We start from the raw sequence: 12,004 nt of genomic DNA, 5'->3' as shown, positions 1-12,004 counted from the left end.
TCTCAGTAAAGTTTGGTACAGTAACATTGATTGTGAAATTATAACCATTTTATGCCTACTTTACAGCTTTAGAATAGAAAAGTCCTACTCTGCAGGGGATTTATGTCTTTTCCATCTTACAGTCTCTCCACATTCACTCTAGAGCTGCTTTTTCTTTATTCCCCCTCCCTCAGCTGTGCTCGGGATAGAACCCAGAGCATGATAACATGTTAAACAAGTGCTCTGTGGAGCTTCATCCCCAGTGCTCTTCCTTATTTCTTTCTGATTCTTACCACAGATATTTCTTTTGTTTTTTGTTTTTTTGGTGTGTGTGTGTGTGTGTGTGTGTGTGTGTGGTTTTTCTAGGACAGGGTCTCCCTATAGCTCCAACTAGCCTCAATCTCACAGAGATCCACCTGCCTTCACCTCCTGAGTGCTGGGATTAAAGGTATATACCCAGTATCCACAGATATTTATCAGTTTTATTTAAGAAAGTCTATTTAAGGTTTATCTTAAATAAATTTATTATTTATTATGAATAGAATTTTCATAAGTAAAAATGATTTTATCTTTCCTAGATAATCTTTTTGGTGTGCATGTCTTTTTTTTTTTAACTGAATTTTTGCTAATTTCATACAATATATTTTGATCATATTTAGATCTCCTCCCCTATCTGTACCCTCCTTGCTACCTCCCCAATTTCTTATACACACACACACACACACACACACACACACACTCACACACACACACATATGATAGGTGTCAGGGGGTTGTGTCCCCAGTTGCCCTTTGGCATGGGTTCATCCGCTGGGTCCAATCTACCAAGAGTCTCACCCTTAAAACTTACTCTTACCCCAGCAGCCATCAGTTGCCAATACTTAGGTAGGGTTGAAGTTTCTTACCCACTTTCCCATATCTGTACTGGGATTTTGTCTGGCTTGAACTTATGGGGCCCTTGTAAATGCTGTCATCATTGCTGTGAGTTTATATGTTCATATGACTAACTTCCTGGCTGTCTGGAAAACTCTGTTTCCTTTTGGTCATCCACCTCTACCACCACCCCTGGGTAATCTTTTTTTTTTAATTTTTATTTTACGTGTATTGCCTGTATGTGAGTGCACCCGTGTCATACAATGCCGTGGAGGTCAGAAGAGGGCTTCGGATTCCCCTGGAACTGGAGTTAAGGACGGTTCATAGCTGCCATGTGCTAGGAAGAGGACCCAGGTCCTCTTAACCACTGAGCCATCTCTCCAGCCCCTTATTTTTATTTTTTATGTTTGTGGGTATATTGCCTGCATGTATATAAGTGTACCCGTGTCGTGCAAGGCCAGCAGAAGTCACTAAACCCAGGTCTTCTGCAAGAGCAGCTAGTGCTCTTAACTGCTGAGCCATCTGTCCAGCCCCCCCTCCAAATTTATCATGCTCAGTGGAGTGTTTGCTGAGTAGCATTACAGCCAGCTTTTTGTTTTATAATGTAAGATAATGTATTTGTTACACTATTGAAAACCACACTTAAGTTTTATTCTGTCTGGCTATATTGTGCTGTTTCATTAAAGTTGAGAATGTGATTGAAATTTGTAACATTGACTTTCTGATCTGATGTGTTTTAGGTAAGGTAAAGAATCCTGAGTGGAGCAGAAATGAAATTCCACATAGCTGTGGTGAGGTTTGTAGAAAGAAACAGCCTGGCCAGGACTGCCCACATTCCTGTAACCTGTAAGTTGGAATGCTAGACTTCTGGGGATTCCTGGAAGATGTGCTTTGTTGGTGGCTTTAAGTACACAGGTCATCATGTACCAGGAGTGGGGTAAAGAATGTTAAGGAACCATTTACTGAGCACTTACTCTGTAGCAGGTTCTCTATGTCGGTTGTTGATTCCTCATCACAGTCCAGTGATGTGTAGGTATTGTCATTTACACTTCAGAGATGAGGCTCAGAAAGGCTGAGCATCATGCCCAGTGTTACAGTGCTAAGACATGATGGACCTGGGATTCCCAGAGTCAGTGATCCCCATATTATACTACTGGCTCTAAAAACAAAAGAGCCTCAGATATTTTATAGGCTGTATAGACCAGCCTAAGGGAAAGCATTTGTGTAACATCCTGATAGGATTGAGGGTCCCTATAATAAATTGACAACTTTAGAATGTATCTAGTTAGCTTCTAAATAAGAATACCTACTTAGAGAAACAGTGCATGGTGGTATGCACCTATAATCCCTGCACTTGAGATGTAGCAACACAAGGTTCAGGGATCATGGTCTTTCTCAGCTACATACTGAGTTCAAGGCCAACGTGGGTTCTGAGATCCTGACACAAATAAAAAGAACCAAACATGGTGGCACATGCCTGCAGCTCACCTAGAAGACAGATAGGAAGACTGCTATGAGTTCAAGGCCAGCTTGGTCTACATAGCAAGTTCCAGACCAGCCAGGGTAACTGAGTGAGACTATCTCAAAATATATAAATAAATTCATTCTTGCTTTATTACCCAAATCTAAATAAAATGGACATAAAATGTTATGTTAGTTCCTCTGCAGAATGGACTTGGGATCTATATTATACTAGAGTCCTTGTGATTAAGACTGGAATGGTCAGTGGGATACTGCTGTTATTTATTTATTTATTTATTTATTTATTTTATTAATTTTTGTTGTTGTTTTTGAGACAGGATCTCCCTATAGCCCCAGCTGGCCTGGAACTTACTATGTAGATCAGGCTGATCTCTATTTCATAGAGATCTTCCTGCTTTTGCTTCCCAAGTGCTGGGATTAAAGATTGTACATCATCACACCTGGCTTGTTTTTTTTTTATTTTATGTATATAAGTGTTTTGCTTGCATCTAAGTACACCACACCCATGCATTGCCCTTGGAAGCCAGATGGGGGTGTTGGTTGCCCTGGAACTGAAGTTACAGGTGATGGTTAGCTGTGTGGGTGCTGGGAACCTAACCTAGGTCTTCTGAAAAAACAGCCAGTGCTCTTAATCGTTGTGCCATCCCTTCAGCCCAGTAATGTTTCTGATTCAGCTAAACAGCATGGCCTGCTGGGACCTGCTAAGCAGTTTGTTTACCCCCATGACTGCTTGCGTCAGTCCTTCTTTGGGGGCTCATTAACTTAAATTCCATTCTTTAGCTGGCATTTTGTATGCCTGTGTGTATGAGTGGGGGATACTCATCCATGCCTGTGCATGTGGAGGCCAGAGGTCAATGTTGGGTGTCTTCCTTTATCACTGTCCACCTTTTTGGGGGGTTTTTTGGGGGGGGGTTGTTGTTTTTTTGTCTTTATGAAACAGGGTGTCTGTAGCCTCAGCTGGCCAAGTACTGGGATTAAAGACATATGCCACCATGCCCAGCTTGTTAGGGTCTCTTACTGAACCTAGAACTCTGGAATATTAAAGCTCTCCAAGTGATTCTGGTATTTAGCCAGTATTGTAAACCACTGCTGATTAAGAAAACCTGGGATTGAAATCAGGTATCAAGAAATTTGAAATTACCTGGAGTCACCCACACATGACCCACAGTTTGCTCATTGTTTAAAGTTATTTAAATTGTTTCATCTGAAACGGTTGAGCCATATCATGTGAAGTATAACTATCAAATGGCATTCATCTTTAAAATTTAAAAAAAATTTTTTAAATTTATTATTTTTATTTAATGTGTATGAATGTTATACCTGCATGTAGGTAAGTGCACCCATGTCATGCAACATTCCTGCATGTTGGTAAGTGCACCCATGTCATGCAATGCCCATGGAGGACAGAAGAGGCTTTCGGATCCCCTGGAACTGGAGTTACGGACAGTTGTTAGCTGCCATGTGGGTGCTGGGATTTGAACCCAGGTCTTCTGCAAGAACAGTCAATGTTCTTAACTGCTGAGCCATCTCTCCAGCCCTCATCTTTAAAATTTTATTCATGGGATTGGAGACATATCTCAGCAGTTAAGAGCACTGGTTGCTCTTGCAGAGGACCCAGGTTTGATTCCCAGCACCGACATGGTGGCTGACAACTGTCCATAACTCCAGTTCCAGGGGATCTGATGCCCTCTTCTGGCCTCCTTATGCATTGGACTACACAGGTGCACTTACAAATGTGCAGGTAATACACAATTAAAAAGTAATGAAAATTTATTTTTGTGATGCTGGAAATCAAATTGAGGGCTTTAGTACATGCTAGGCCTGTGCTCTACCGCTGGACTACATCTCAGCCTTTAAAGGAACATGTTTACACTTAAATCTCCAATGGGTACTCTCTGTCACAGGGAGGGGTCACCTTAGAAATCTAGACTTTAGCCAGGCGTGGTGGTGCACATCTTTAGTCCCAGCACCTAGGAGTCAGGGGCAAGCAGATCTCTGTGAGTTCAAGGCCAGCCTGGTCTACATAGTGAGTTCCAGGCCAGTCTGAACCAGTGTGTAATTGACATTGATTCTATTTGAAGAGGAAAGTAAGTATATGAATGTATAATGACATTTTGTAATTTTTTCCTGTTCTAATACCTATGAAAAGCATTCTGTTCAGATGTCTAATTCTGAACTAGAGAATATCACTAAGCTTTGTTCTTCCCATAACCACTTGCCCCTATCGTCTCTCTTTTGTTTCTTACAAGTATGCTATCCTTCATGTGGACCTTCTTTTCACTGTTCCCATTGTTAGCCCAGTGCCTTCGTTATTACTTCACAAGCTGATGAGAAAATTTCTGTACTTTGATGGACTTAGTAGGTATGAGTTCTCCCACACATGCTAGGCAAGTATTCTACCACTAAGAATGGTAGGGTATTTTTATCTACACATAGTAGTATAATTGGACCAAAGACATATTTTAAAGTATCCTCAAATAAAACCAATATTTTCAGTTAGGCTTTACTTCTTTTCTTATTTTTAAATAATAATGCTGTCAATTTTTGTACATAAAATTATTATTCTTGGTGATGGGTTTGTTTGTTTGTTTTTTGGGTTGTTTTTGAGATGGTCTCACTGCAGCCCCAGCTGGCCTGACTGGCCTCAATCTCACAGAGATCCTCTGCCTGCATCTGCTTCCTAAATGCTGGGATTAAAGGCTTTTGCCACCAGGCCTGGCTACATCCTGCTTTTCTTGATTTTTGAAGCAGACTGTCATTATGTAACCCTGGGCGTCCTGATATATAGATCAGGCTGGCCTTGAATTTGTAGTGCTCCTCCTATCTCCTCAGTGCTGGGATTATGTGCTACTTCATCTGTCTAAAACTATAATTGTTTCTTCATTCAAATATCTTACCAAGTTTAGAGAAATACTAAGACATTTCATAGTGGGCTTATTTGTTGCTATATTCATGGTAGAACCCAGCTGGGTAACTTGTTTGTTTTTGTTGCATAAGAATGGTTTATTCATTGAAGCTTTTCTTTTTTAGTCTCTGCCATCCTGGACCCTGCCCACCTTGCCCTGCTTTTACAACTAAAACATGTGAATGTGGACGGACTAGGTAAAGTTAGAATTGAACTGTGAAGAAAACCTGTTTCCACATGCATGGTTTACTTGTGAATTTCTAAAGTGAAAGATTAGTAAGCAGATATGAGTGAATAGTAGGTGTAAATAACCAGAACCTCTGGAGATAAAAGCCAATAAGCTGACAAAATCAAGATGTTTATTAGAACAAGCTAGACTCACAACTCTGTCTGGTGCCTTATAAGCATTCTGGCTGCATGAAATATGAACATGCTTGGTTCTAGGAAAATGCCATGTGAGTTTGGTCTGAGTTTATCAGATTTGCACACATTATTGATACTTTTTCTTTCCTTGTCTTTAAGGGGAGAAGCTCTAGGCAGAGCTAGGACTAGAAGCCAGATTTGATCCTTCCCTCCAGGGCTTTCTCTCCACCCTGCATGGTGCTTAATGAAACTCAGATGAAATCAACAGAAAAGTTGTTTTCAGGAATAACCTTCATTTCATCACTAATTAGAAAATAGGGAAGAAAGGCAGGATAGAAAATAACAAAAGAACTAGGCGTAATGGCTCACACTTTTAGTCCAAGGACTTGAGAGGCAGAGGCAGGCAGTGCTCTGAGTCCTAGGCCAGCCAGGGCTATCTAGTGAGACCTTGTCCTCCCCCTCAGGAAAAAAAGGAAGAAAGGGAAAGGAGAAAGAAGAATGTGGAGGGGAGAATGATTGAGGAAATTAAGATTGGAAGAAGGGGGCTGTAGAGATGGCTCAGCAAAGAGTACATACTGCTCTTGTAAGTGACCTGAGTTTGGCCGGCACACAGCTGCCTGTACCTCCAGCTCTAGGGTATTTGACACCTCTGGCCTTGAGTGCACCTGTACCCATGTGCACAGACACACATGAAAACACACACACACAATTAAAAATAATAAAAATCTTTAAAAATTGGAAGGGGACATATCGAAAAAGTTGGAGGCAACAAAGTCAAGAGAAATGTTTAGTAGGTGTTGAGGGGAGGGTTTGGGCTTCACTGTTATTTTATCTGTATAGGGGTAACTTTCAGAGTGATGTTTTTGTATCTACTGTCTTTGTAGGCACACAGTTCGCTGTGGTCAGTCTGTCTCAGTTCACTGTTCTAACCCATGTGAGAATATTTTGAACTGTGGTCAGCACCACTGTGCTGAGCTGTGCCACGGGGGTCAATGCCAGCCTTGCCGGATCATACTAAACCAGGGTAAGTGTTGTACACATCAGTTCGCTGTACTCATGGACTCTTCTGTAATTGTACAGTATGTCAATTATATTGCAACAAAAGTACTTTACAAAAACCCAAACTGGAGGGAAAGTCAAGGGGAATGGAGATAAAACAAACTCACATGAGGTATTTATTTATAGCTAATAGGATGGCTAAATTAAAAAAGACTAATAACTAAATATTGGCAAGGGTAGAGCAAGTGAAATTTTCACACATTGCTGACAGATGCATAAAATGGTACAACCACTGTGGACGTCCATTTGTTGGCTTCTTACAAAGTTAAGCATGTGTGTGCTATGACCCAGCCATTCCATTCTTTGATATTTACATACCTAAGTCTGCAAAGAAAGGTGTCTATGGGAATATATGTTCATAAGAACCCCAAACTGAATGCATCCCAAATGTCCATGAACCAGAGGAAAGGATAAATAAGTTAGGTAAGTTACGATTTTTTTCTTTGCTTTTTTTGAGACTGGGCCTCACTTTGTTGCCCAGATTGGCCTAAGACTCTTGGGCCTTACTTTGTTGTCCAGGTTAGTCTTAGACTCCTGGGGTCCTACCTTAGCTTCCCAAGTAGCTGGGACTAGGGTGTGTAACAGTAAATATCTAACAAAGTATTTTGGCCACATAGTTAATTTATCTTCTTGAGTGATAATTCTTCTAGGATCTCTTTTTAGCCCTATCTAGAGATTTAATAAACATTTCTTCTGAGTGTTCATTAAATGCTGAACATGTAGATTAAGACTGGTAACTGAATCCTTCCCGAAGACTGTCTTCTCTTCCTTGGTACTGACTGTTCAGCCAGCTATGACTCTAACTCTGCCGATACCAGCTCCTAATTTTATTCTCTGTGCTAAGCCTACCATGGCTTTTTGGTGTAGTCAGATTGTTTTCTGATTGACTTAAGGGGCTCTGTGTTTTTTGATGTCATTATTTTTTTAATTTTCTATGTGTGTATGAGTGTTTTGCCTGCATGTATGTACACCACATGTGTACAGTCCCAAGGGGGCCAGAAGAGAGCGTTGGATCCCCTGGAACTGAAGTTACAGCTATTAGCCAAATGTGGGTGCTGGAAACCAAACTAGCCAGTGCTCTTAACTGCTGAACCATGTTTCCAGAATCCCGCCCCCCCTTTTTTTCACAGGGTCTCACTATGTGTTTCCCCGGTTAGTTGGCCTCAAACTCAGAGATCACCTCCCTCTGCCTCCCAAGTACTAGAATTAAGGCACATGTCACCACACTTGGCTCATTTTATTTTTATTGTCATAATTTTAAAAAAATGTATTTGTATGAGTGCTTTGACTACACGTTATATAAGTACACCCATGCATGTCGTGCTCATGGAGGCCAGGAGAGACCATCAGATCCCCTAGAACTTGAGTTAAGGACATATTTTAGCTGCCACGTGGGTGCTTGGAACCAAATCTGGGCACTCTAGAAGAGCAATAAGTGCTCTTTTTTTTTTTTTAATAATTTATTGAGAATTTCATGCATGCATATAAGGTATTTTGATCAAATCCATGCCCACTCCCTCCCCTCCAACTCCTCCCATATCTCCCCATCACTTTTTTCTGATAACTTCATGTACTCTTTCTTCTTTGATTAATTTATTTTTTTTTTAAATTATTTTATTTTTTATGTGTATGAGTGTATTGCCTGCATGCGAGTGCACCATGTCATACAATGCCGCCGGAGGTCAGAAGAAAGCTTCGGAGTCCCCTGGAACTGGAGTTAAGGATGGTTTGTAGCCGCCATGTGGGTGCTGGAAATGGAACCCGGGTCCTCTGCAACAGCAGTCAGTGCTCTTACCTGCTGAGCCATCTTTCCAGCCCCAATTAATTCATTTTTATCTTTTAGGGAATAGATAAAAGCTCCCAAACACTTTGGAGAGTTTTGGCCTTTGGAACAGGTATGTTTCTAAGAGGCCCAAGGACATTTTGGCTTTTAGCGAAGAAATTGGCTACTTTTCTTTGGGGTCTTTTTACCCTAACTACCTAGCCAATTCCTACCTCCTATCCTGCAATAAGTGCTCTTAACCACTGAACCAGGTTTCCAGCCCCTGTCATAATTTTTTGCCCCCGACCCCTGCTTTTCATATGTATGTATGTGTGTGATGTGTGTATGTGTATTCACATGCAGTGGGTGTATGTGTGTGTGTCCAGACAGGTAGACATGTGTATGCATGCATTTAGAGGTCCAAAGTTGACATTGGATGCCTTTCTCATTTACTTTCCACTTTATTTTTTAATATTTTATTGTATTTATTTAGTGTATGTGCATATATGTAAGTATGCATGCCAAGGCATGTATATGGAGATTAGAGGACAACTTGTGAGAGTTGGTTTTCTCCATTATGTGGGACCCAGGGAAGGGATCAAACAGGGTATTATGCTTGGCAGCAAGCACCTTTACCCGCAGAGCCATCTATCTGACCCCACTTTCTACTTTATTTATTGAGGCAGGGTCTCATTTGAACTTAGAGCTCACTAACTGGCTATTCTTGATAGCCGGATTGGGATCCCCAATCTGCCTTCTGAGCACTGGGATTACAGTTGGTTACCACGCCTGTCTGGCCTTTTATGTGTGGATTCTGGGGATTTGAACTATGATCCTCATGCTTACATTGCAAGTCATTATCCATTAAGCCATCTCCCCAGCCCAATTTTCTGCCTTTTAATTAACTCATATCTACATCTGTTTGTTCTTTACCTCTGACAAAAAGCCTTGTTCTGTTTGAGTAGAAACTTAGTAGAGAGGGCCAGGCATGGTGGCCTACATTTTTACCCCTAGCACTTGGAGGCTGAGGCAGGAAGAGTGAGAATTTGAAGCCCACCTTGGCTACCTTAGTTGTTTCCAGGCCAACATGGGCTACAAAGCCAGACCCTGTCTTAGAAAAAGAAGAAACAAATCTTATCAGAGAAAAGGCTGCTTATAGTAAAGGCTACTTAGAGTAGCCTTTGGTTGCTAGGGTTTATCAGTTATTGGTTCCAAAAATAATAATTTTTCCCTGCATCTATATTATTCATTCAACAAATTTTTATTTTATGAGATAAAGTAAGTTTCAGAATAGTGGACACAGTTACACATATACTTTAGTGACTTGAGGCTTTCCTCTTCCCATGTGTCAGTGGAAGTTTTTGGTTCTGTTTAATACATAGTTATTTTATGAATATGATTTCTACTGTTTCATTGTAGTCATTCTTTTTCATTTATTACATATGTGATTTTTAAGATATTGCATGTTTTTATAGCATTATATTTATTCTGATGTTGATTTACTATGCCAATAAGATACCTAAATTGTCCTTTGAAGAAGGAAATTACCATTAATTAGTTCTACCCTGCCAGAATTTCAGTTTAGTTTGTACTCTTCTAGTTACCATTTATCATGATGGGCAAGATATATACACATAGATTAATTGTGTAGATTTCCCTTGTGAACAAAAATTGTAAAGTAATAATTATCAGAAATCTTAAGTAATTTTATGAAATTAACCTTTACTGATGGTTACATATTAATGTATCATAAAAATAATACCTCCAGGGCTGGAGAGATGGCTCAGTGGTTAAGAACACTGGCTGTTCTTGCAGAAGACCCGGGTTCAAATCCCAGCACCCATATGGCAGCTAACAGCTGTCCGTAACTCCAGTTCCAGGGGATCCTACAACCTCTTTTGTCCTTCACAGGCATTGCATGACACGGGTGCACTTACCTACATGCTGGCAATACACACATACACATAAAATAAAAATAATAAATAAAATAGTAAAAAAAAATAATACCTCCAAGTTATTTGAAACTTTTTACTCAGTATGAATACCCAAATGTGATTACTTCAGATTTAATAGTCATAGTATCCAAATTATTAAGGATTTCATACTATTGTGATGATTTTAGATTTTTTTTCAGTAGCAGGCCCCTTTTTGCAAACCCTGTTTGTGAGGCCTAATATATAAGCTATCAAACCTATTTGTGTTAAAGTGAAGCTGGGGAATGAAGAGGTGCCAATCTGCCGCGGCCTTAGAGACTGAATAGTGTCCTCTGAATTGGAGGTTTCACTGTTGGCAGGATGTGCTGAAGAAGAACTGAGATACTGGCAGAGTGTTACAAGACTTTGTTATTTATTCCTTTATAAAGCTCTTAGATGAGTCAAAAAACTGCTGTATAAACCTCATTAATTTCTGCATCATGTCAACACTAATGAAGAACACTTTGTGCTTTCTTATAGATTGTTTGGAATATTTTTAAAGCATTTGTAGGTTACTAATCTATTGCTTTTGAAATTGTGTCCTCAAGTTTGCTACTGTGGCAGCACCTCCCGAGATGTGTTATGTGGAACAGACGTAGGAAAGTCTGATGGATTTGGAGACTTCAGCTGCTTAAAGATATGTGGCAAGTAAGGTTTTTACGTTTTTCTAATTTAAATTAAAGCATTGTTTAGATTAAAGCTTCATTTTATCTAACAGTGATATAATAGTCTCCTGTCCCCCTTAATAGGGACTTGAAATGTGGGAGCCATACCTGTTCTCAAGTGTGTCATCCTCAGCCCTGTCAGCCTTGCCCACGGCTCCCCTATCTGGTTCGCTGTTGCCCTTGTGGCCAAACACCTCTCAGCCAATTGTTGGAACTTGGGAGTAATGGTCGGAAAACATGCATGGATCCTGTCCCTTCCTGTGGAAAAGTGTGTGGCAAGCCTTTGCCTTGTGGATCCTCAGGTAACTAGTTGACATGAAGTTGGTTTTAAAATTATTCATTTAAAGCTGGGTATGGCCAGGCATGGTGGCACACACCTTTAATCCCAGTACTCTGGAGGCAGGGACAGGTAGAACTCTGAGCTTGGGCTACATAATGAGACCCTGTCTCAAAAGATGAATGAATGAATGTTAAATAAGTAAATAATAAAAATAAAGCTGGGCATGGTGGCACATACCTGTAAACCCAGCACTTGGAAAGCAGAGGAAGGAGGATCAGGATTTCAAGGCCATTCTTGCCTACATAGTGAGTTTGAGGCCAGGGGCTAAAATAAATGAAAACTCTCAAAAAAAAACACTCATACACATAAAACAATAAAAATAATAAAATGTTTTTTAAAAAAAACACAAAAATTGGCTGGACAAGATAGATGGCTCAATGGTTAAGAACACTGGCTGCTCTTCCACAGGCCCTTTGTTCAGTTCCCAGGACCCATATAGCTGCTAACAATCATCCATAACTCCAGTTTCAGGAGATTGAGTACCCTTTCCTGGGGCCTTCTGGACTTTGTATGATATGGATGCACTTACAGGCATGCAGGTAAAACACTCATACACATAAAATAAAAATAAATTTTTAAAAACCCACTAAAAAATTAATGCGG

General features: G+C 40.3%; 1 protein-coding gene across 3 annotated transcripts in view; it reads left to right on the top strand.

Moving 5' to 3' along the window:
* Nfx1 (nuclear transcription factor, X-box binding 1) overlaps nt 1–12,004 on the top strand; it is a 75,887-nt gene that overhangs the window by 18,978 nt on the left and 44,905 nt on the right. For all 3 annotated transcript variants that reach the window (XR_003850982.1, XM_008842473.3, XM_008842474.3), the window contains exons 5-9: nt 1,593–1,698; nt 5,365–5,436; nt 6,487–6,626; nt 10,945–11,044; nt 11,146–11,363. Coding sequence is in view for 2 of the 3 variants with exons in the window: in XM_008842473.3 (XP_008840695.1) it covers nt 1,593–1,698; nt 5,365–5,436; nt 6,487–6,626; nt 10,945–11,044; nt 11,146–11,363 (636 nt within the window). In the remaining variant the exon portion in view is untranslated. The remainder of the gene's footprint in view (nt 1–1,592; nt 1,699–5,364; nt 5,437–6,486; nt 6,627–10,944; nt 11,045–11,145; nt 11,364–12,004) is intronic.

The sequence above is a fragment of the Nannospalax galili genome, unplaced genomic scaffold (genome assembly GCF_000622305.1).
Source record: "Nannospalax galili isolate Female #2095 unplaced genomic scaffold, S.galili_v1.0 scaffold341, whole genome shotgun sequence".
Lineage (NCBI taxonomy): Eukaryota > Metazoa > Chordata > Mammalia > Rodentia > Spalacidae > Nannospalax > Nannospalax galili.
The sequence above is the reverse complement of the archived record's forward strand: the minus strand, read 5'-3'. Positions and strand labels throughout refer to the sequence as shown.